General features: G+C 41.4%; 1 protein-coding gene across 1 annotated transcript in view; it reads left to right on the top strand.

Moving 5' to 3' along the window:
- The window catches only part of SLC1A7 (solute carrier family 1 member 7), a gene marked incomplete at both ends in the record, with an annotated part of 47695 nt that extends 21445 nt beyond the window's left edge, over nt 1–26250 (top strand). The window contains 8 exons of the mRNA XM_082766311.1: nt 5496–5538; nt 6114–6333; nt 8832–8931; nt 9936–10169; nt 16771–16965; nt 20060–20194; nt 24216–24315; nt 26014–26250. Coding sequence (XP_082622437.1) covers nt 5496–5538; nt 6114–6333; nt 8832–8931; nt 9936–10169; nt 16771–16965; nt 20060–20194; nt 24216–24315; nt 26014–26250 — 1264 coding nt within the window. The remainder of the gene's footprint in view (nt 1–5495; nt 5539–6113; nt 6334–8831; nt 8932–9935; nt 10170–16770; nt 16966–20059; nt 20195–24215; nt 24316–26013) is intronic.
- Between the last annotated feature and the right edge of the window lie 247 nt (nt 26251–26497).

The raw sequence follows: 26497 nt of genomic DNA, 5'->3' as shown, positions 1-26497 counted from the left end.
GTCTACACGGTTGATGATGAAGTCATCCACAGGAGAGTAAATGCAAGTGAATTTTTGAGGTTAAGGGAATGCCACTGAGAACTAAGAGGCACCTGACATGAGATTGCAGTAAATAAGAACCATAGTGCTGTTCGTTCTTCTGCAGACCTGTAAAACCTGGAAACTTCATAGTTTTCATGTCAAACTATTCAGACTCCATTTTTACTGTCTCTGTACGCCTGCTGTACTGAATACTGTCAAATATGCAGCCTTAAAACAATGTTCTTTCAAGCTCAGCTATATTAGTTCTTACGTGAGAAATATAGGACAGAGAGCAGAGTGTCCTAAATGCTTTTATGCCCAATGCAAATATAGGCCAGTAAAATATTACAAGGACAAGTATGTTGCAAAAAAAAAACCAACAAAACAGGTGGCTTTAATTCCACAGCCTGGGAGACTGCAGCCAACGACTGTCTGGTGTGGCAGGGATTAAGTACTGATAACATCAAAGTCTGAGAGCAAAACCAGATTGCTGCTGCAGAGCAGAGTGCCCCAGAGGGAATGGGTGTTCTGAATCAAGGAAACAACATCTGCTGTACCTGTGGCTGCTGGCCTAATTTCTTATTAAAAAAGTCTGTAAAAACTGAATGCTTTGAATCAACAGATGGTGTAGTCAGAACTCCAAATGAGTATTTCAGATAGTCAGTAGTGTAATTGCAGCAAGAATTTGGCCTAGTATTTGTAATAGGAGTTATGCAGGAGCCATCAAACTAACTATCCCGATAGCTGTACACTTGTGTTCTGTGGACAATTCCACTAAAAACATGAGCAGTAGAACCGTGTAATAGTGCTGATACTTGTGCCGCTCACTTCTCAGAGCCAGCAGCCTTCTGAAGAGAGACAGAGGGCGCCCACGGCCTGGGGGCAGTGCCACAGCATGGCCTGAGCTGCAAAAGGACTTCTTAAAACAATTCAGCTTCCTAAAGCAGCAGAAAACTAAGGGAGCAAAAATGAGTGAGTAGTATTAATTGCTAGGTTAATTGCTGGGAGACAGTGGAGAAGGGAAAAAGACCTCTCATTTTTGGCAGTGGCAAGGTACTAAATAGTCCTACACGTATTAAAAGCTGCACCCTTAGAGCATCTCCTTAGACCCGCTGCTGCCTGTACTTGCTACAAGTCTTCAGGATTTTCTTCAAATTCCATGGCTATCAAATTGCACAACATGTCTTGCCATAGTCATACATACACATTTCTGACTCTTGATAGCTCCATCCTCTTATCCCATGCAAGAATGAGGCAAGGACTCCAAAATTTGCTAGTAGAATGAACCAGCCTGTGCATCACAGCAGGATGTAGTCAAAGGAGGTGTTTAGTAGGTCACTTATCTGCTTATGCTACTGTCACAGCAAATGCAGGCCAGGCATGTCATCTGTGGCTCAGCAGCTCATGCTCTATAGAAAGTTCACTGACTTGATATTGAAATTTCATCTCTGTTAACTCTTCTAACTTGTATTGAACACTCCTGCTTTGTCTGGCAGAATTCTTGAAGCAGAAGATGCTCTGGGAAATGCATCTTGTGTTCTACCTCAGGGCAGACAGTATTTTGCTCTTAATTTTTTTATGTAACCAGAAAACATATGTCTGTTTCTGTTTTACAACTTTATCCTTGTCTTTGACATAAATTTATCTATATTCCACACCAGCCTCACTCACTGTTATGTTCCATGTTTAATTACCTATTATTATGTGAAATTATTTTTGCTAGGAATGCTGAATTGTGCTGCCGAGGTTAGAGACAATCACTTGTACTACAGAAGTGAATCCCAGATTGCTTTGTTTCACACAGTGTTATTGTGTCCTGTATCTTGTGAGCAATTTGAAAGCAATGCTGCAAATTTAGAAATATTTTATCTGCTTTGTTGTCTTAATTGAATAAACACAAGAGCATTTATAGGTGGTGACAGCAATGAGCACCTCAGCTTGAATTATTACTTCAAAAGTACTGACAATGTCTTTAATTCAGTATATGCTAGTGATAAACCAGTACCTGTTCCAAGTAGAGGGACAGCCTCGCTTTATGATCCTGATACCAGATCCACGTGGGTAGATCTTCATCCTTGTGCAGAATTGCAGTGAAGCTCGTAGGGATCTGCAGGGGCCAATCTGATGGTAGGTTGGATGCCTGGAAGATAGGCAGGCAAATATCAACATGCAGCAAAATCTTCCCCTAAGGCCAGAATTTGTCAACTGTTTCTGAAGACACCTAACCAAACAAACACTCCCAGTCATCTCCCATCTCTTTGTGGCAGTTTGATACTTTCTTCTCGTCGTTTGTTTTTGGTTCATTAGAGTTCTCTTCCATGAATTGCTCTCTTGAATGTTTTTAATTAACAAAACTAAATTTTGGCTAATACTGGATTTTTTCAATCCAAGTAAACCAGCTTAAAATAAAAAATAAGCCGAAGTTCTGGCAAACACATTCAGGTCAGCCTTCACTAGATAAATTGTGTAACTTTGGTAGGCTAGTCTCAAAGACTGGATCACAGTGCATAATATATTAAAAAATATTGGGAGAATTCCAGCAGCCAGTATTAAGTGGGTAGTTGTAATTCCTGCGGGATAAAGAATGATAAAGAAACAAAATGCTTTAATCCTCCACAAATTTGTCTAACATTTAATCTAGCTACTAACCATATGATACTCCTTTTCTCGAGCAGTCTCAATTTGTTCTTAATTCTTCTAATTACGACTATAAAACTGGGGCAGAAAAAGAAATCATCAGCAATTAAAGTCATATTTCTTTGTAAAGCTTTGTCTCATATGTGACATTCACAGTCAGATCTGAGCAGGAGTGCTCAGTGTGATTCTTTCTGTGCTTTCAGCATAATTCACATTCTCACAGCAGGTTACAGCACAATCATCACACTAACACTTTGTACTCCTACAGAACCTTTCTTCTGATCATCTCAAATCATAAAACAAATGTGATTTTATATCAGTGAAGCCTTTAATGATGTCGAAGCAGAATCCCTTTACGAGGCATAATAAGGCAGTAATGAACTTTTCTCTTCCACGCTTCCCTCTCCTGTAAACATCCTCTCCATCTCTCCAGGTCCAGCTCCATCCAGCTGTTCTTCCCTTAGTCCCCAGCCGCAGCCAAGCTCCTGGGGCTCAGGCAGAAGGTTGTGTCTGCATCTGATAGGAAAGTGATGCACAGCTGGCTGTTGTCTGCCTTGATTTGGCTACAGATTTGACACTTGAACCAGGGAATGATCAGCTTTTATGGAAGCTCTGCAGAGATAACTCAGTTGATGGCAGCACAGCAGCACAGCACTGCTTACAGTAAGTGTAGGGAGCGTTGTTCATTGCTGACCACATTGCTGCACAGTGAGTGTCCTAAGCTAAGTCACTGCAATTAAATGACAGCGTGTACACAGGGACTGAATTAATTTAACTAAACCTTGCAAATTAAGCCTTATGACAGGTTGCTTACATGGCTGCTGTCTTCTCATGTCTTTATAGAGCACAGGCATCATCACACCTGGGGCTCTTATGCAGGACTGGTAAAATGGAAGAAGACATTGGCAGTGTACAACACAGCCAGGAGGTGCTGTGGTTCCTCAGTGATGCCAGGCAGCACATCAGGCTGCAAGGGACAGGTCATCTCAGCTGCTTTCCCTTCACCGAGGAGAGAAAGGGCCAGGAGAGTTAAAAAAAGAGCATCTGAAGTGCTGTGCATCAACCTCTTAGCCTGCTGATAGGAACCTGCCTGTATAACACTAAAGTTTGCCCTACAGCAACAGCTTTACCAAAATGTCAAATTATTTGTTTATGTGGTTTGTCTGCTCTCACACAGCAGGCCAACAAAACAACTCATTTTCAATCTTCTGCTTCAATCATCAGACAGTACTGCTACCCTGCAACTCTTAATTTCTCTCCTTCTGCTTGACCCTGCAAAGGATAATGAATTATCTGTTTGTAGCAATTGCTCTGTCTGAGGATGCCAAAACAGATTCTATCTCTTGTCCATCATAATTTGAGATGCAACCATAGTGTCACATTGTTATGACTTAAAAGAGCAATAAAATCATTCTTTCTAAGCCAGTGCTGCACAGGATGCTCTTGCCATGACTCCACTTGGCAGCACACAAATGCTGCTGCTGCAAGAGGAAAGCAGATCTGCAAAATGTCTCAGCGTGGCACACATTTACCCGTGTATGCATACAGCAGTTCTCCTTGCAATGAGAACAGGCTTTCACATATGCTTAAATGATGTCCTGTCTTGAGGCTTGAGTTGGAATTTCAATAAAAAGTCCTTTGGTCAGAGAATTCGGGATAAATCAGAAATTATTCTCTTTGCATAAATTTGTGTATATGAAAGCACAGAATTGGGTCACGGGGTGCCACTGTCTTCTCCCTCTAGCTTCAGGAGCTTTGTGCTGAAAACAAGTCAGTTCTGTTAGGTCCTATTTGAGTGATCAGACAAACCTTAATTCCTAAATGCTACCTGGAAACATATGACTTTTTAGCTTTTTTGCCCTACTGCACTATGATTCCTCTTTGAAGCCTGTAGAGGGTGTGCTCTCCATTTCAAATTAGGACTGAATGTCTTTCTACAAGGTAATAATCTAGCTCAGACACAAGTTACAAATGAGCTCCAGATACTATTGGGTGAAATGTCATGGCCTGAGATACAATGAAAGTCAGAAAAGGTAATAACAAGAGTCCCTTTTGGAATTAAAAATCTATTAAGCTCACTGCAAATCTCAGTGTATGGTTATTGTTTTCCATTGTAGCTCAGCTGTGAGCAAAGATAAAGCTGTTTGCCTCATGTCAATCTCCTCTTCTGAAGCCTCAGAACCATGTTAAAACAGACTGTACAGCTGTAGTCCCGATTCTTTTCATCAGGGATCAGATCCTCTGTTTGGAAAGCAAACTGTTCTTGACCAAACCTCTGCAAAGTCTACATCACTGATAATTATAGTGATGAAGTTGTATCAGGACATGCTGCAGTATGTAGTTCATGAGTCATCTCAAGGCAGTGACCAGCAGTCCCAAAGCAGATTACAGCACCCAGGGATCCCAGGAATATGTCCCTAAACTCTGACTCCGTCTTGAACAGCTCATTATCCAAATATGCAAGACAAAATACAGAATAAAGAAATATTTGTCTCCACAGTTAGCAGACAGCGAAGGGAATGACAGCAATGATGTTGTCCCAATTATGACAGTGGCAGAGCCAGAAAGTGAAACTAGAGCTCCTGGGTCTCACTGTCTCAGTCCAGGTATTTCAAAGGGAGTCCCCAGACTTTCATTCTGAGGACCCGTCCCTCTGCTGTGCTTTGCTGAGTGAGTTACAACGGTATGGCAGGAGGGGGAGAGCGGCAGCCTTCCGCACCCATTCAGCCCTTGCTCTTTAGGAGGGTAAATAAGTAGTACATTGTGCTAGGCCTGAGGCCCAGGGAACAGAAATTGCCTGCAGTCCCATAGAAATGATTTTATTTGTTCATTTCTAGGAACATGTTTCCAGCCAACCTTGTTGAGGCCACATTCAAGCAGGTAAGTGGTTACAGTTCTGTTACCACTGAAGAGATGAGCCAACGTCATAGAAAGATGTAGATGTACCTTTGTAAAGCAGAACCCAGGTACAGACGCTGTGTTATGTCACATCCTATTAGTACCTTGAGCATTTAGGAATTCACAAGTATGTTTCCATTATCCTAAGCAGCCTACAACTAGTAGGTCAAAGTTATTTTAATAGTCCAGAAAGGTAAAGGGAACCTGCCTCCCACCTGGAGCGAAGCTGTGGCATGGGTCAGGCAATGGCTATGCTCTTTTGCCATTTCTTTATCAAAAGAAACCTTTAGGATTTTACATTTCTGTTAGAGCATAGCGTTTCAAACTTTATTTTGAGATACCATGTAAACAGCAATTTTATAAGCCTCAAACTCTTTTGAGATTTAAAAAATTCAACTTTTCTTACAGATTTTAGCAGCATGGGGACAGGAGCTGTCTTTCTTTTCATGCTTGTCCCTCTCACATGCAGCCTTATTTAACAAAGCACTTCGGAGGTCTCATTTAACTGTTAGTTCCTGCTGGGATATTATAATAAAAAATACTTTGTTTTCTTTCAGTATCGCACCAAGAGCATTCCCATCATTAAATCTAACAAAGCATCATCTGAAAGCACCACTCGTCGCATTATAATATATGGAGTCCAGGATGAGAATGGATCCAACGTCCAGAATTTTGCCTTGGACATCACTCCCCCACCTGAAGTGATTTACAAATCAGAACCAGGCACTAGTGACGGCATGAATGTGCTAGGGATTGTGATATTCTCTGCAACAATGGGTAGGTTTCAGACATGTTTGGGTTGCAATAGTCCAGGTAGCCATTAAGGGAAAAAGATACGGGGTTGGTTGTTCTGTTTCTTGAATAAGAATAACCTGCTCCCAGACCAGGTCCTCCATTAAAGCTCCCCCCACCAAGCAGGAAACAGTTTTTGCCCTGGAATCTGCCCCGTTTGCTGTTCTTATCCACTCTTAATTGCATTTTATCACATTATTAGTGTGGAATATAACCGTCACCTATGTTAAAGCACAGTTCAGATTATAAACCTCGGAGATAAGATGGATAAGTGAGTTACAGTGTCTTATCAGTTTAAACCCATGGATTCTCTCTTTGATTGAAACTTCATGATTTTATTTTTTTTCATCATGCAATGGTAATAGTAATATACCATCCAGTAGTTTATCTCAGTGGACTCTAAGAGCTTATGTTTAGATAATTTATTCAGTTTCATTTGCCGGAGGAACTCATTGGTCCCATGTTACGATGTCTGTTATATTATGCTTGTGGATTTGGAAGAGGGAATTTAACCACTCCCTGAGATGTGCCTTAGTTAATGATGACAAAGGTAAGGTACTGATGATTAATACAAGAAAATGCTGATGAAATTTTCTTTATCTCAATTTCTTCTTGGAAGTTAATTTGGTCAGTGGAGGTAGTTCCATAAAACATCTTTGCCTACGTTTATTATATTATGGTTCATACCAGCAGAAGGGGTCAAAAATCAAGTCTGGAATTAGCAGATTTGTCTCTCAGTTTCTCCAGTATGTGGTATTCCATATGCATCACTGCTGGAAATTGGCTGCCCCTCAGTTTGTAATATTTTATAGTTGATTCCCAAAGTACAATGTCACAGCAACCAATATTCCAGCCAAAATGGATATGCATGAATTAATTACATGTGCTCATTAGGATCAAGGACGACTTTATACTTCTGAAAACCACTCACTGTCTTCCCAGAACTGAATGTATTACTGTTACCATGCCCCTCACTCCTGCTGGCCCAGGGATCAAGAGATGGAAGCTGAGAGCCAGTTTCCTCCCGGCTGACACACAGAAAACGTTCTGCCGGTGCTGCCACGTACACGACAGCCCTGGCTGCGGGGCCAGCTGCGACTGCAGTAGCTGCACACAAACCTGAGGCACTAAGTGCTTAAACGTGTTGGATCCTGGTGGCAATTTCAGATTATCATTCCGAACAAAGGATGCAGCCAAGCATTTATCAATGCCTTCAGTTTTCTGCAGCTCTCCCCATCCAAAAAGGAAGGAGTGGAACAGCAGACATGGCTTGAATCTCTCGGAAAGAAGGGCATCCTTCTGAGGTTTTTATTTACAGCAAAAAAATGTACAAAGGCCTTGGTGCTTGGTAACAGTTCTGCTCACTTTGGCTCTTTTTTTATTTGCACAAAGGTCTTTTTACACCATTTTGGCATAGAAAAATGGCATTAGGGTGGTATGAACTAGATGATCTTTAATGTCCTTTCCAACCCAAACCACTCTAGTATTCTCCGAGTTCTTATTATAATTTCATTAAGACCCTTGAACAGCATCAGACTAGGATAAAGGGACTTCAGAACAACAGACTCGAGCCAACTGACTTCTTTTCCTGAAGCAGGAGGTGAATTTCTTAGTAACCTCAGTCCAAGAGTAAATCCTGTGCATGAATGACTGGACTTCTTCGCCAGGCATGCATAAAAATGGGGTGCCTCTGGCAGGAACAGTGTGAGGCAGAGAGGACGAAGGAAAAGCCCTGATGCTAGGCTCAGCTGTGATGAGCTATACTGCCTCAACTCAGAGTGTGCAGGAATTTCTGTTAGATATTATGACAAGTGGATAACAGTTGAAACATCTGATCTTTTTCTTGGAGGAGCACACATTGTTTATGCACTGCAAGGAAAATGTTTGCACTGAAATGGAGTCTGCTTCACCAGGGATGCACAGCAGAGACTCCAGTCCTGCCCACTCCCCTGCGTGACCCCAGCAATAGCCACATGCTCAGATAGGACAGTGTTTTAAAGGACAATTTTCAGCTATTCCTGTAAAATAAAAGTGAAGGTGTTTCTTTTTTTGGCACTGTACAGAATTAGAAGCCAAGACTTATGTAAAACTGCCACTGACCAGCCAACAAGAGCTGAACTATATTTAACACCCTGTTAGCAAAGATAACCACCATGCTTATTAAGAGCGGTGTTTTCCAGTGCAAAAATCACAGCTTAGATAACTATTGCCAGATCAACAGAGTGGTAAAATGATGGCTATTTATAGGCATTATTGGAAGCTAACACTGTCTAGAGAATATAGGGTTGGATGACACATCCCAAAGCTGTATTCTTTTCATTTCTGAGCACTGTCTATTCCTACAGCATGAAGATCTACATTCATCCAGCCACCTCCCATTTACTTCACTTTGAGTCATAGCAGGGAGTGAAAGCACTGAGTGAAAGCACTGGTGATTTGCACAAAGGACGCGAGAATTTAAACCCAAATGCCTATGTTTGCAGGTATAATGTTGGGAAGGATGGGAAACAGTGGTGTTCCTTTGGTCAGCTTTTGCCAGTGTTTAAATGAATCTGTCATGAAGATAGTAGCAGTTGCTGTTTGGTAAGTAACAGTTTTTGTAAGAAAATATATATTTTTTAAACAGTAAAGAAAATTTTGAGAGGATACACAGACATAGCATAAACTTATTTCCAGGGAAATAATGAGGGTGAACAATCCTTAGTTTTGTGGGGCCCCACGATCTGAAGGAAGACATACAGACATACATCCTGTCCCTAGCTTGTTCTGTCACTCTAACAGAGGCACCCTGCGTATCACTCCCAAATAATGAAGCCCAGTACAGCTGTGTGTGTGTGCTGTACACGCCGAGGGATTGTAATGCATCCAGCCCACACAAGGGACTGTGATGAGCTCCTCAGGCTGGTACTGCCGTACCTTACAGCACTGCTCCACTACAAATCCTAGCCTGGTTTCAGCTTGCTCAAGTTAATGAGCCCTCAGGAGAGGACTGGGCTCCTGCGCTGACCTGAGGGTACTGCAGTCAGTGCAGTTACTGCTAGCTTGGCTGTCTCTGAACACCACAGTTCAGAAACTAGGTAGTCCTCTGCCCTGAATCAAACTCCCATGCAGTCCAAGAGCATGTCTAATGCATATTGGTAATTCTCTGATGTCTTCCAAAGGCCACATAAACATTTACTTAACAGCTTCCAACTAAAATCCCTGAACAATCACATCAGCACAAGCACATGAGCAGAGCTTGGGATTCATTCCCCTGCTGCCAAGGAAATGACCTGCTTTAAGCTACAAAGTCAGAGCCTGCTTCTGAAGCAAAACATTTTAAATTAATTCCTGATCAGCACCATAACCTCAGCGGTGCTGAGGGGTACCCCACACAAAGGGGTGTTCAGCCTGGCACTTTGGGCATGCTCCTTAAGTGTGAGACAGGGGCTTAACCCACCTTTTCTGACAAAAAAAAAGAGCCCAACCGTGCTGCTTCTGGGCAGGCTGCTTCTGCTGCACTGCTAGTGGGGGTACAAGAGTTTGCCATTGCACGCAGCTTGGTGGAAGTGAACGATCTCCTAGTAATGACTGTCCTTTTTGCTCAGGTACTTTCCCTTTGGAATTGTGTTCCTTATTGCGGGCAAAATCTTAGAAATGGACGACCCCTCGGCCATTGGGAAGAAGCTGGGTTTCTATGCCATTACCGTGGTGTGCGGCCTGGTTGTGCACGGGCTGTTCATCCTGCCAATGATGTACTTCTTTATCACCAAGAAGAATCCTATCGTCTTCATCAGAGGGATCCTTCAAGCCTTGCTCATTGCTCTGGCCACCTCCTCCAGGTATCACCCAGTCTCTGGATGTGTCTCTTGACATTTGGAAGCTATGAGTGGGAGCTATTGGAAGTAATGTTTGTTACATTGTTTTGCCTCAGGTTAAAAAATAGTGGACAAAAATGTTTGTTCTTAGAGGACTAAAAATGAAATAAGGGTATTTTTCCATAAACAAAACAACTGTGTTTCTACAAAGTTAATATATATTAAGGGACACACAGTTTGTCCAGACTGTATTTTTGGCATTAGTTCAGTCGTATGGAAACATTTTACACTTTCAACTCATCTTAGTCTTTGATTTTGGGTACATTAAGAAAAGACTGTGGTTGCAAGCTATTGTCCAGCACTGGGAAAATATTCCGCTGTTCTACTCAAGGAACAATGTTTTTCATCCTTTTTAGGGAGGGTGCCCAATGAGCTTTAACCATAGCTGAACAAAGGTACAGTGACATGGGAAACAGCTTATGGGCTGGTTAGGAAAATGACCACCAACACAGATAAACTTGTGCTTAAGAAGTGCTTGAAAGGGCTGGAATTGGTTTGCATGGAGCACAGACAAGAATGACAACTAAAATCACATTTCCATGCTGCTGATACCAAAGAAAGGCAGTGTCATCGCCTCTGTGGCTGGAGGCTTGTTTCTCTGAAATAATGAGAGGAGCTGTACCTGGCGATTTTTACATAGTAATGAAAGCCACAGCACAAGTGGAAAATGCCAGGTAAACAGATCTCTTTAGCACATCTTACATATTTATAATTTCTACTCTCAGCTGTAAAGGAAGAGGGCTGAAGAAAAGAAAAGATACCTTTCTTTTATCTCAGCTTGATTTCCATTTTTGCTTTTGCATTTTTAAAGTTATTTTACATAGAGGCTGGAAAACAAAACTCCTATCCAATTTTGCAATGATGACAGCTAGTGACAAACACCTACCTTTGTCTACTTAATTTAGACTTCAAATTAGTCATTATTACAAAATCACTGATAAATTTTGAACATCTATTTGTAATGAAATATACACTGACAATATAAAAGGTTTTTATTAAGCCAAAAATATTTATTCTTATTAACAATAATCATTGGGGAGTACTTTGTTTAGCTATACTTAAATGCTGATTTTTGTCTTTTATCTTGCAATAATCTCTGTAATACATTGAACTCTGACAACTGATACAGCCTTTATGGCAATAGGATTGTATCAGCTTCTTATCCCTTGTGCTTCTAATCTTAGTTTTCCTGGTCACTTCCCAAGCTCCTTGAGGAGGAATTCACGTAACCTCTCATCCTATGGCAGAGTAACCCACTTAGAAATAAAGTGCATTTGCAGTTGGTAGGATTAGAGAAGGAAAAGGCGAGTGTGACATATGGATAAAAAGTTCTGGGAAATGTTATTTAAATCAAAGGATTTAAATAACTTCTTTTTAATAGTCAAGTAAGGGCTATTATGTAATCAGAGCATATGGCTTTGCATAGTTCTGATAAATAATTATGTGGGGTTTGCATAAATCTCAAACTCTTCTGCAATTTATCTAAGTAAATACATACACGGAGAAGTCATTGTGTAAGTTTCCTGAACTCAGACTAGTTGATGTCATTCACTTTCACTATAATTTACTGCCAAACATTTCTGCTACAAAACATTATCTTGCAATGTGGTAATTACAGTCAACGCTAAAAGAGCAGTAATCTCTCTTTCACTGAAGGGACAATGCAAAAGGCAAAACTAAAGTTGCACCAGACCTGTGCCAGAGTTGGGAAGGAAAAGAACCTAAAACTTTTGTCCCTGCTCCACTGACCTGATTAGGCTCATAATTTCCTTATGTTTCTAACGAGGTCCAACAAGGTAAATTGGGGCAGCAAGGGCATACGCAGATGGCTCTTTCTCTCATAAATGTACTTGAAGTGGTTAGGGCAGGGGCAGGCAGAGCAGAAGGAATATATGGGAATTAAAAGAAATGAGAGGAGGGAGTGATTATTTCAGTATCATTGGAAGGAACTGGCTTTCCACTATGTTTCTCTTAACAAGGTGTTTTCATGTTTAGTAGTTTCCTCCAAACTGACCTATAAAGAGCAACATACTGTGAGATACAAAGTCAAGAAAAAAATATGTGCTGGGTGGTGTTTTAAATTCTAATTAGGCTTAAATAATTAGGGCAGGCTTTTTTATTAGAACATTAAAAGTTTGTAGCTTGTGATGTCATCACATTCCCACAATCAAGGAAGATGTTAATTTTACACTCAAAGATGTTAGTGTTGGAAAAGACTCGTCAGGTTCACATTTGACACACTTGGCTATCTGCTCTGCTCCTCTAAGAGTTCTGTCTCTAAAGAACCTTTCTCAGTCCTTAAGTTTCTTCTCCATCCCCAGTTCCCTGCAAGCCGAGGTGCCCTCACTCACAGTGGGGTAGGCGCAGGGAATTTGCCTTTCCTGTACACCTGAAGTGGCTTCGACATCCCAGTGCAGACTGCCAGGAGAGGATATTGAGGACGCTGAGATAGTGCTCCCTCCCCTTCCACCATGCAAGGAACAGTTGTGTATATGCAGGCCCTGAGCAGCTGTAGTTTGGGAACAGCTCTGGCACCAGCTGGCAGCTCGGCCTGTCGGTGGTCACCAGCAGGACTTGCCACCTGAAGAGATTTAGGGCATTTATGGGCAGAAGCTGATGTGCTACCAAAGCTAAGGTGAGCCCTAGGAAACAGCTCTGAAATTCCAGGTTCGGGGCTTGAACACCGCTGACAAATTTCACTTTTGCCCCTGCTTACCAGTGGGTATATTTTGCAAATCCAACACAGGTCCAACATGGTTGTTAATGTTTTTCTTCTCAAATAGCAGTGTCTTGTCTAGAGATAGCTGAACTTTTCACCTTCATTACACTGAAAGGAATGGATACTGCACATAACTGAGCGTTTGCCAAAAGAACATGCACAAATAATTGGGGCTGGACAGGAGAGCTGCTTCTCCCGACAGTCAGCACATCTGCATGTGGTTAAATAACACTTGCCACAAGGGCATTATATAACACTCATAATGTGGGTATTGGATTTTAAGATCATCTAAGAGGAGAACAAAGAGCTGGTTTTAAGCATACCGACGGTTTCTTGCAGATGTTTCTGTGTCAGTTCACGTCTACATCCAAAGATAGAAAGGAAGGCACAGATCAGTGTCCTGGTGCTCATTCCAGCCAGTCTGCACCTGTGGAAACCTTTCTTTTCAAGCAAAGAGTCACACTGCAAGAGGAAAAAACAGTACCACACACAAACCCCCAGAATGTGACACTAGGGAACCTGAAAGCAACTTAACAGTCATCTCATGGCAATGATTTTCTTGAATGTGCACATTATTTAAACCCACTTCCCATCAGTGAAAGGTTCTGCAATGAATTTTCAGGCTCTGTATCCAGAAATCCCAGTCTCACAGCAGCATTTTGGGCTCACACAGATGTCAACAGAGAGGTAGGAACAGAGAAGAGTTCTTGTATTCCTTTGGTGCATCTGTTTAGGACACAATGATCTCTGTTCATACTACTAGCACCAAGCATGGCACCACCAGGCCACCAGCCCCCGCGCTGTGCACGGCTCAAGTTCACCACATCCAAAAGTTGTGTTCAGCACATGCTGGTATCGCCACCTTGCCCGGCTCTGGGGTGGTCAGGGGTAGCCATGGATTTTGGACTTGCACATCAACCCTGATCCTGACCTCTCACTGTATTGAAAGAGCAGTATTTGGCTTGCAGACAGATTCCTCTTGTTTTTAGCTTTCCTCATTCCAATGTATGAGGGAATTTTGTTTTTCTAGGTCACCTTTCCATACCATTAATGAATTAAAGCGGTGTCTTCTCTGCGGTACATCCCATCAAAAAGAAGCAATTTTCATCTTCTCTGAAGACAAACAATAAAACACGAGTTTTTCAAGGGTTTTGCTGCTTATGAAACACTAAGGTCTTGGCTATTGCACAGTGTAAATTAAAGGCAGATTTAGCAAAAGGGAGATGAGATCAGTTTGTTGATTTTTTGGAGCAAATATCAAAATGCATTTGAATGATAAGATAAACAGAGCAAGCTGAACAGCTGTTCTTCCACAGTGACTAGCTGTCTTTGTGGCTCACACTACTAAGAGCTTGGCCTGATCCAGCATTAGCTTATGTTCAGTCTCTCCAGCTGCAGCATTTTATCCCAAACAAAATTGAGATAAGACTCTAAAAATGTATTTTTAATTGTTAAAGTTAGCGCTAGGAGAAGATACCTCTCCTCTTAGCTGAAAGCTTTAGAAAAGTTTTTAAAAGACTTAGCAGATTAAGATCAGTGAAGCAGGTTCCCAAAAGGGAAATCAGGGATGTAAAGTAACGGTCTTATAAGAAAAAACTTTAAAAAGTCTGATTGTTTCAATCCAGAGGAACAAAACTGAGTTCTAACATTGCATGTTGTAATAGCTGGACTTATTTGTGCAAGAGCATATGCATAAAGCACATAGAAACAAATTTTGTGTAAATTGAAAATAATACATCTAGGTCAAAAATTATGTTTCTCGCCTGAGGAGTAAGTTTGGGAGTGTCCTTCAGTAGGAATAGTCAGGACAGATGCTCTGCCAGCTCTAAGATGTGGTGTCATAAACTTGATTGAGACTGCATGGAATACTTGTCTGTGCTAGGAAGACACTAGGATTTGTAACCTGGAAATGCACTTCCTTTAAATATCTTGCACAAAGTTTTTCATCATCATTGTACTTACATTCTGTCCACGTTTTTTATGGTAATAATGAAACACAAAGCCAACATCTGGTGATGTGCCCTAGAAATTTTACTTCTAACAGCACACAAAATTAAAAGAATTACCTGTCTCTCCATGAGATAATGCACAAGTCTGAAAGTTGAATTTTTGCAAAAACGGTGTCATACATTCAGCTTGTAGCAGTGGAAACAGATACAGAATTTGCTGGTTGTGCCATTGGTATTATGGGATATTTTTCACAATCTTTTCCACATCTCCACCGAATCAGATGTCCATTAAAATCTGCATGTTTCACAGCTCAGATCTCTGCGCTTAGAACTTGGAGGCATTTAGGTTTAAAATTCTGCTGTGTCAAAGGGTGGAAAAGGACTTGGAGGATTAATTTTTCTCTTCTTTTTCCCACAAAGAAAATTAGACAGGTTTTTGTTACAGAAAAGGCAAATGGCCAAGGTAAGACTGTTTTTAAAAACAAATAACCTTCTACAATTGCAGCAACTGCAGGGAAGGGACATGGTGAGTCCTAGGTTTACTAATTGCTTCCTGGCAATGCCGACAGCTGTAAGAACATCTGCAAGTGTTACTGGGGTGGTCTGCTCCAGTTACAGCTCCACCAGGATTTTCTATTCTCTATTACCTGTGAGCCCTCGTCTCACCCTTTTATTTTATGAACAGTTTATGGCAAACAACACATAGAGAATTTCAGTCATTCCCAAATGAATGTGTAAAAACTGACAAGCATGCCCGAGAGAGAAGTGACATCTAGTGTGTAGTTGGGGGGTTCTGCTTTGCTCCGTTTGGTTTTCAAAGTAAATATTCATTAAATATTAGGACTGGCAGAATGAAAAATTTGAACATAACCCAGTTGCCAGAGGAAATCAGATTTTTCTTTCCTTATTTACACATCTAGTGAATTACTTCTGCCCAGATTTGTGTGGTAGTGAGCATCTAGTAAATCATTCACCAGCCAGACATAAGGTTATAAAAACCAGAGATATTGTAATGAACACATCCTCTCGTAGACCTCTCTTGTTCCTTTCGCACTTCTCTTGCAGGAAGCTACTTTTCCTTTCCAAACACTAACTGTGCCTTGCCTCAAAAAACAGCTTGCACAAATACAAATTGACAGCTCCTACTCATGGAAACTTTTTGCTAATACATTCCTGAATCTTTGGGGTTATATCAGGGCTTTCAGAACCTCTCAGGACTTTGTAGATGAAACGTAATTAATGGAGAAAGAATTTATCAATCAATTTTTTTAATTTTTTTTTTCCATTAAGAAGAGATAATGTCCATTATAAGAGATCAGAGGTGTGTTGCTGATGTGAGGCGCACAACACAGTGACTGAACAATCTGGACTGCCCAAACTAGTGAAAAGACACCTAAATTTCACTGCTGGGGGCATGTAGCTCACAAGAGAACAGAAAATTAAAGACCTCAGTATCATGATACCAATATTTGTCCAATAATTACCTACCTCTTTAAAGAGGTAACTCTGGAATAGTTTCAGAGATTGCTATTTTACATCTATTTCAGTAGTCTCCAATACTTAGCAATACATTAAGATCAGTATCACAACAAGGAAAAAATTTTGTCCCTTCCTTGTAATTGACAAAGCTTTAAAAAATACCCCCTCACTCACGTGATTGCAATCGAGCCACTCATGACATACTAATGAATGTGACCCTGAATGGTAAAAGGCAGAATGCTACAAAAATAAAAAGCTGAAGAAATATAAAGACAAATATGTTTGAGTATGTTACTACCTAAAAATGCATGCGTCTTATTGAAAACAAGGAAATTTACGACCTGATAACATTTAATAATATTTCTGTTCTTGAGAAATAAAAGTAACTCAATGTGTGCTTCCCTCCGCTGTTTTGCAGTTCAGCCACGCTGCCTATCACGTTCAAGTGCTTGCTGGAGAACAACCACGTGGACAGGAGGATTGCCAGGTTTGTGCTGCCTGTGGGAGCCACCATCAACATGGACGGGACCGCGCTCTACGAGGCGGTGGCTGCAATCTTTATTGCACAAGTCAACAACTATGAGCTGGACTTCGGGCAGATTATTACTATCAGGTATAAACCACAAACTCCACATGCCCAGAGTTGCTTGTCTTGCTGTGTGATTCTCGTATCGTGCAATGTTCAGAACAAAATTCATCTTTGCAGTTATCAAAGCACCTATTTCTCATAGGATGGTAATTTTTTAAGTAGTGCAAAGATCAAGGACTGTAAAAAGGGAAATTGTATCAGTTCCATCAAATAGAATTATGGGGACACCACCAAAAAAAGGGTTTCTGTTTGAGAATAACTGTCTAATTTTTACTGTTAGGCCTTAATCATTTACTAGAATTTGAACATTTGACAATTATTGTTGGCGTTGAAAAAATTATTTTAAATTTCAGTTGTTTTCAACTTCAACTCTAGTTTGTCTCTTCACATGAGAGGAAAATGTTAAAAGCTAAAGGTCCTACATCAGATAGAGGGTACAGTGGGTGTTAGGAAGCTCAGGCCTTGAAGGGAAGGAAGAAAGACGCTACTGTCAGGGCAGGTTTCCATCAAGATGTCCTAGCTCTCAGGTATTTTTTAGATATCTTCTCTGCTTCTTGTTAAAGCAGAAACCATCATAAATAACCACGCTCTCAGTGGTAGAGTGTGCTGTAGCTGCATACTCTGTCCTTGAAAGGTCTGTAATGGATCCAAGAGAGCAGAAGATCCAGCTGAACAATTACTGCCAGAATAACTCCAGTGGCTGCCAAAGAATGCCTCAGGGACTGAGACCTGCAGGTTTCCAGCAGAGAACAAATGATTAGAAAAACATTCTTCATAGTCAGAGCCTTGTGCAACATACTTGAGATCTGCTTACCTACCCACCCAGTGACCTCAGCACTGCCCCATTTACTCTGCTGGGCCTTGCCCATCTTCTGCTGGACTTGAAGAGCTTCATGACAAGAGGAGAGTCCTGCAACTAACCCCAGATGACAGCTGAGGTTTGCCAATCGACTGTTGGCAAGATTTAGTTAGACTACAAGCAGAAGAAATAATGTGTGCCCATATGAGCTCTTGCTTGAGGCTCTTGTTCTCTGAAAATTATTGGAAATTTAGTCTTGTGATCTTGAATTTGGGAGTGTTTTTAGAATGTGGTCCCAAAATATGGCTCAGACCATGGGCAGACATTACATGCACCTAGAAGTACAGAATGGTGATTTGAAAAATTAAGGAGAAGGAGAGTGATGGTAAATGGAAAGAAGTTTTATCTTTCTCTTAGAAGAACCCTCTTTTATCTGTTTATTTTCACTGTCCATATTAAGTGCTAGTGCATAAGAACCAGAGGGAAGTAAAGACAGTAGAAGGAATTTGTAAATTAAAATTAGAAAAATACAAGAAAGGAAAAGAAATAAAAAGACTGGTTTGTAAAAGAAAGGAAAATAGGAATTCACAGTGGATCCAGTACCTAAACATCTGGATGTCTGAAGGCCAATTATAACTGTATTGTATGGACCAAACCTGCCCTAGGTCTTGATACTCTAGGAACTGGAGAGTTGAAATTCAAATATTCCTTAGTCACAGAATATCTTTTGCTGGAGAGGAAAAATGTTAGAAAAAATAATCAGCCTACTTGGTTGATAGTTTGTAAAATAAATGTTGACAGTTTATATCAATGTGATTATGCAAACCAAGATGTAGCAGAAGAAGAAAGTAAATATTCCCATCAAGTGAGACTATTACAGGAAGAAACGTCTACATTGAGGACAAAATGCAGTGGAGCAGCAGATGAACTTGTCTGTATAACGTTAGTTAAACATTCCTATTTTGCTCCTAATAAAGTCATGAGACTTTCTAGACTGAACTGACCTGGGAGGCAGAAGCAGATATAATGAGCTAGCCAGTTTAGAGCACTGACTGGAGAATCTTTTAATATTCATTATACTTAACTCTTATTCAACTATTAAGCTTCTGTCCCTTCCTTCCTATCTATATTCTGCCTACTAAAATGCTATTAGGATGCTATACAAGCTATTTTTTTTTCAAAAATCAGTCTTAAATCTTTCTCTTCCCCCACCACACCCCCACACAGATGTATTTTTTTATTGCTGGAAAGGGCTCTAGTTATAAATACCTTTGCTGCTCTACTGGTACGCTGTGCAGCTGTGAGCAAGATACTGGCTATCTCAGTGTCTTGGTTTCCATATGGGTGAATACTGTTACCGTCATTTTCCTTCAAAGGAGGTTGATGAAACTGAACTGCTTGCCAAAAGCTCTGAAATTCTGGATGAATGAATGCCATGGATTATCAGTGTATATGCTTTATGTCATCCTTTTACTATAGTCAACATTCATCTCTTGTCTTTCTGCTGGATGGCCTAGCTCTTGCAAGCAGTCAGAGAGGAGGAAGTGAATATATACAGTCACTTTTGCTCCTGGAAAAAGGAATGAAATCCCTCCCCTAAAAATAGCATTATGAAGAAAATCTTAAGCCTGCCAGGTCCACTCTTGCCCTGGTCTCCCATTCATTTCTGCTTGCCTGGCTGAAAAAATGGTGTGAAGGTCAAGTAAAAATACTTTCCAGAAACTGAAGAGGTACAGTCACATTTATGCTCACTTCATATTTAGTTCCAAGTACGCAAAGCCATGTGCAAGAGCTTCACCCTTGGCCCAGCCTCTCGCCCCTTGGCCAAGCCTCTTTGGGACGGATTGACATGAAAGGCCCGAGCTGCAGCCAGCGCGGATTTGCCTGGCACAGGAGCTGTGGGTGATGACTCAGAGAAGTGTGCTGGGAGCTCTGCTGCCAGGGGTGAAGCCACGAGCGGGGCGCTGGCAGGCGCAGGGCACACAGCGCTGCTGAGGCTGCGTGGTGCCGTGACCCGCGAGGAGCTGGCATATAGCAGCCCACAGCCTGGCCCCTATTCCTCCTCATTTGTGAGTTTATGAGATAAAACAGAACCTCCTCAGCACAGCCAAGGCTGCAAAGGTAGAGGGTGAGAATTTAGCCCTGGGCAGGCCGTTCGGCCAATTCTTGCTCTCCAAACTGGCTCCTACCCACCAAACACTGGCACTTCTGTGAAGTATAAGAAGGATTCTAGTTTAGGAAATCTATAGAAACATGGCTTAGTTTCTTGCAGAGCAACCCATCACCAGTAAAGCTTACTCCTTTCTCTCTTTCTTCAAGTATCACAGCAACAGCCGCCAGCATAGGAGCTGCCGGTATCCCACAGGCCGGCCTGGTGACGATGGTCATCGTTCTGACCTCAGTCGGGCTCCCGACGGACGACATCACGTTGATCATTGCCGTCGACTGGGCACTGTAAGTAAGGTTCAGCTTTCCAGGTGGCCAGGGTGGCAACTGCTAAAAAGGGTGATGGACTCCAGGGGTATATTAACATGAACGTGCAAAAAAGGCATGGGGAGTAACTGTTTTGGTTGAAACAATGCTAATGTGGTCTCAGGTGAAAGACTGCTGCAGTGAACATCAGACTTTAAAAAGACATAGACAAAGCTTTAAGGTCAGGCCAGACAAATGTCCACCAGGTGCAGCTCTGGCACCTTGCCTTGGACAAGGACTAGAGGCTGGCATTCCTCAGAAACATGGTTTGCCTGCACTCTGCTTCTCAGCCCCCTGGCACTTCAAGGACATCACCTCCACGTAGTGACACTCACTGCCAAAAGGCCTGAGCCAGTGCTACAGCAAGCAGGTACGCCCGTAGTCCCACACACAGGCCTTGCAAGGCACTACGCTGGGACTAACGACAGCATCCTTTTAGCAGGGATCCTGAGGCAGTTATGCTCTCTCTAGTTTCAGTGCCAACTAGCCTTCAGCAGCAAATATAGCCCCTTCATGGAGCCCGTTGTGCAAGCACAGCCCTTCTGTAGAGAAGTTGCTTTGCAGGATCCCCAGCCACTGAGACTTTCACAGCAGAAGCAGAGGCTAAAACTTAACACACAGACTAGAAGGGAGTCCTGCTACCCAGGAAAAGAAATAGCTTAAAAATTCCTAAGTAGTGGTTTATTTGGACTCTTATCTTGTTGTGTAAATGTCCATAAAACAATCAAACTACTTTGAATAGTCTAGGAAGATGAATTGTAAAATACTGGTCCCCAGCTCATTAGCATTTCAAATAATTACATAACTAGCGTACATATCCACAAAGAAACAGTCCTTTCTTTTTTTTTTTTTTAATTTAATCTATATAAAATGTATCTCCATTACCAATCTTAATGCAGTAGAGCTTAATTGAATCAGGGTTCTGGATAAAAATTAAAAGTTGATTCCATTCCATTGCCAATTTGGTTCAGCTTTAAGTCTCTGAGTTTTCCTGCAAAGAACTTTGAGAAGGAATTCTTTACTTTCCTGTTCAGTGTAACAGAATATTACTACTATTAATAGGAGTCATGAGAGTTGTGTTGTATGCATATTCTAAGAAGTATTTTATTTTACAAATACCAGGAATATTCTTATGTGAGTGATAGCTAACATCTGCTGTAAGCACCCAAACTTGGGAATGGCAGTGCAGATTTTAATAAAGCAGCCTTTCTAATGCTAGTCACTGAAGCTCCATAGCTATAGAAGCACAACAAAAGTCAAAGTATTTGAAGCTGTATTACAAAAACCTTTTCCCTCTATATTGCTCAGTTTTCACCCAACTCTTGCAACATCAACATTTCATTGTTTTTCCAGTAAGTCTTCCAGCGTATATGGGAATTATGTTTCTTTTTGTTTAACAAAACATTTCAAAACAGCAGACAAAAACTGTAGTTCCAGATGGTATTAAAAAGTGAGCAAGGAACAGACTCAATTTTCTGTCTTTTTTAGATGACCTTTCATGTAAAAAGTATATTTCAGTATTTCAGCACTTGGTTTCAAGAGCCTGCAGATGCAAAGTGTCAACGTGGTTGACATGATGAATATTTTCAATATTAGTTTTGGAAGTACTGGAGTATGAAGAATGCTTAACGAAGGCTGATTAGATGAGCTCACAAGACTGAAATACCCATTACAATGCATTGCAGGTATTGCAACTCACTTAGGTAGCCATAACATGTATGTGAACTTCATACCTTTAGCTAGTGCCTGGAGACAAAAGAAGAAAATTAAAATGTTTATCAGCTAATTTATGAAACACGAGGTAAACGTTTTGCATCTTTAATTATAATAACCTATAAAGCTAAAATACCACTGCAACACAGTGCAAGAAATGTCACTAGGTGCTGGTTGGCCTCTTAGTGGAGAAATGCCAGCGTTGTGTGGTATGGTTCTACTCATATGTTGTGCTGACACCTGCGTGCACACAGGAACATGGAGCAGAACGCGTCCAACACTGTGCCAGGCAACCCATTTGCTTAAGAGTTTCAGTATGGTGCAGAAAACTTCTGCCTTCAGAACAGATCCAAATCAGAGCCCAAAACAGAGTGCAAACTCATGAGCTCTGCTCATCCAGCTTCTCCTCCACCACAGCTCCTTGCACAGTCCAAAACTAACAATCCAAAACAGCTTTCCAAGAATCAAAATCAGATGATCAACCAAGGGAAAAAAAAAAAAAAAAAAAAAAAAAGGGATATGTAACAGGAACACCTATCCAGTTTGTGCCATTACAAGTATTTTTCCCTGCCTAACACATTCTTGTGGGAATTTTCCTCCAGGGCAAAACCCAAACACAGAACAACAGGTATCAGAAAAATAGATTCAGCATACAAGTCAAGGACTGGGATCAACAAATGTATTTAGGTATAGGCTGCGGAGTATTAGTGATGAAGATACTTGCAATTGCATGTACAGTTTGGGTAATTGCCCAGGCAAATAACATTTCATGCAGGAACTGTTCCTGTTAATTAGGCAAGCAACTGCATAAACATTTGCATGCATTGATTACATGCTGAAAGTGTACAGAGAAAAAAAAAATCAGAGCACAGCTTCAATTTTTTTCTATATTAAGATGCAGGATCAGAAATCTGGGCACTGTTGATATTGGACGGTCACTAACCTTAATAAGCCAAACATCTGGAGATTTCTGAGCCTCTGTGTTATAACCCACATTTATAAATTAAGTTACCAATATGACAGCTTTCAGATGTGTATGTTTTTCTTGGAAATTATGCGATATATTTCAGACTTAAAAGCTATATCATCTATTTGAACTCCCATCAGTTTTAACTAATAGATTCCAAGCAGCTTCAAGTGTAGCACTTGTCTATGGCAACCACTTACTCTTGTGTTTTTACAGTCAATATTTTTATAGATTTATTTTTGAGATGGTGGTGGGTAAAAGATGTAAAATGGGGAAAAACTGATCACTTAAATAACTAAATGAAAAATAGTGAAACTGTATATATATATGCAATATTGTCAAATATATAAAGTTGGATTGGAAAAAAAGGTAACTGAAAATGAAGGATCTTTAAAAGCCAGAGGTGCCATAGCCACCATAGCTTTTTCAGAAATTAACAGAATTTAAGTATCATAGAGTCACACAATCATCTAGCTTGGAAGAGACCTCCAAGATCACTTAGTCCAACCTCTGACCTAACACTAACCAGTCCTCCACTAAACCATATCAGTAAGCTCTACATCTAAATGTCTTTTAAAGACCTCCAGGGATGGTGACTCAACCACTTCCCTGGGAAGCCCATTTCAATGCCTAAAAACCCTCTTGGTACAGAAGTTTTTCCCAATATCCAACCTAAACCTCCCCTGGCGCAACTTTAGCCCGTTCCCCCTTGTATTGTCACCAGGCACGTGGGAGAATAGACCAACCCCCACCTCGCTACAGCCTCCTTTAAGGTATCTATAGAGTGCAATAAGGTCACCCCTGGTCAGTGCCTGTCTAGTTTGTGAGTAGTTATTTAGCAATCTTCTTTTAATTGTGTTGTGCAAATTCTACCAATACACTAATCTTCTTGCTGAGAAAATTTCTTGAGATTGCAGGACTGAGCCCCTGATACCTACCAGAAGGTACTGGTTGTACTGGCTGCCCTTTATGTTTATTGAGTCCGGGCACAAGCCTCCAAATGAGGCCGTAACACTGGAGCTTAACATAAAAATACAGACACAGATGCAATCTTTATCCGCTGTGTTAAACCTTTCTAGTGCTGAATCAATGTGCATGCATCGGAAGGCAACAGCTGCCCTGGTTACCTCAGCTACAAATTAACGTGTGGCAGCACAGCGCACTAAGCTCAGAAACAACTGGAACACCCAGCCGAGCAGCTACGTAACTAAACTTCAAACTTGTTAGCTCATAAAAACAGCCCAACTGGCAGTCAGCTTTTATGACTGCAGTGCTGAAGGTGTAGGCATGTACCCAGCTGACCATTACCATGTCGTTTGTCAGGGACAGGTTTAGAACGATGATCAACGTCCTGGGAGATGCCCTGGCTGCTGGGATCATGGCCCACATCTGCCGGAAGGAGTTCATCAAGGACGGCGATGAGGTAACAGCACACGAGGCAGGGTGTGCCCGCACAGATCCCACAAGCTCTCAGCTTCCCACGGTTGTTTCATTGAGTTTACAAAAGGTGCTTCAGGCACAGTCCCGGGTGTTTCAAGCCACTGCGTTAGCATAATCTGAAGCCACCATTTCAATAATTTCCATTCTGGACTAACACAAGCACATTGCCCCATTCTAGACTTCAATCTCAGGCAACTTCACGCCTAATACATTGAATACAAGTCCCTTCTTACAACTTTGTTCTCTAGCTCTTAATCCATACATCACACGTGCCTCCCTCCACTCCTGTGCCCTTTTCCTTTTTGCCTTGGCATGCCTCACTCAGTCTGTCCTTCCACCAGGAACACCTTCTCTACTCTTCCTTCAAATCCTCAGCAGAGGAGCTCTGTAATTCCCAAGCCCATCATGCTCAGAGGTGCTCCCCCCCACTGCAGCTACTGGCAGACCCGCCCCAGCTTCTTCCCCAGGGACAGGACAGTTTATACAGAATGTCCCTCATAGGGACAGGCATCCACATGGCACGTTTCATTTCTGTGTCATTTGTAGTATTCTACTCACCAGCAGAAGTTAAAAACAACAGTACTAACAGCAAACCTTTATTTCTGTTATTATTTCTCCCATTTTACAGTCAGTCTTTCTGGTAAATCCCATTCTCGTGCCTTCCCAGAATATGCATTTAAAATTCCAGCTCTTTCAAGTTTTATAAAGAAAGACAGGTCTTATCCTCAGAGGTGCTTAGCACCTGCAGTAATTACTGATGACAGGATTGGGCCTGAATACGTTGGCTGCACACATTGCGTGTTACACAAAAATACAACCTAATGGGAAGGTACCAGCAGCCACAAAGCCAGAAGTGCAGTCTGGCTCCCTGCATAATGCAGGCCCGACAGTTCACGGCTGTATTTAGAACTGTCGGAACTCAAGAAGAGATGTTTCAAGAATATAAAATCCCTCCTAAGGGATTATTTAGTCATCTGTGATGAGATTTTTCTTTGCATCATGCTCTGTAATTGCATTAACATATACCATCAGTCTGCCGTAAGTTTTGGCTGCATAATTTGTGAGTTAGTAATGTATACACAAAGCCGTGTTTTGTCAGCTGCAAGCCCACCTCTCTGCCAGTATTTATGTCTTATTTTCCCCACCAGAACTTCTGGTTTGATTTAAAGGACGCTTCAGTATTTAACTTATGAATCACTCCATAAAATCCTCTTTATTTCATTAGAAATGGGACAAACTAAAAAGACAGGTGTTAGTTCATCAGGTTAGAAGAAAGGCAGGAGGCCACACCGAATGCCTTACTGGTCTGTGTAATTGCACTTCAGAGCAGGCACTGCCCGAAATTCAGCATACTGAGTCCATATCTTTGGAACCTGAAAGTCTAGACTTTATGTACACCACTTCTGTCACTGTATTGATGCAAAGAGGTATCACTGTGGGTAGAAGTTAAATTAAAGTTGTGGTAGAATTTACATTTTTCCATACTTACAGACTGCCTCACTTTGTCCAGATGGTGCAAAGATGCTTTAGTATATATAAGAGACAGGTCCTGGAAGACTGTGGGGGCCTAGATAATCCTGGTGAATGCAAAGCAGACTAGAAGATTTCAAAGTAAAAATTTCCTTCCTGTTGTATCCAGCAAACAGTGGCAGTGTTCCAAATCTTGCTGCTTTTCACATAGGTGCCATTGATCTGTGAAACTAAGCCTATTAACATCCATCAGATTGTGGCTTACCAGCGAAATGGCTGCGTGAAGACCATGAATGAATCTCATGGACCAGAAACAGTGAAAGGGTTTCAGCACCACATACCTGTACAAGTGGAGCAAGAAGAAAGCCCAGTGGAGAATCACACTAAGAAATCCAACAGTAAAGACCACTGCACTATTGAAATAAATGAACTAGAAACAAACGTGTAACTGCTACACTCAGTGGTATCTCACACCCCAGTGACCTGATACCCAATCTCTACCTCACAGCTGGAAGAGGGACTTTTTGCCTTGAACAGAAAAAAGTGGGCTTATCGCCACTCGGCTTGTCCTGGAGCTAGGAGACCAGCTGTGAACGTCAGGAAAGGCACACAGCCTGCAAGAGACATGGGCTTCGTTAGGTGGAAGATCTTAATACTGAAAAAATATCTAATGGATGACTACTGTTTTATCCTGC

Source organism: Aythya marila (assembly GCF_965140915.1).
Source record: "Aythya marila genome assembly, chromosome: 8".
Taxonomy (NCBI): Eukaryota; Metazoa; Chordata; class Aves; order Anseriformes; family Anatidae; genus Aythya; species Aythya marila.
Note: the sequence above shows the minus strand (reverse complement) of the source record. Positions and strands in the feature narration are given on the sequence as shown.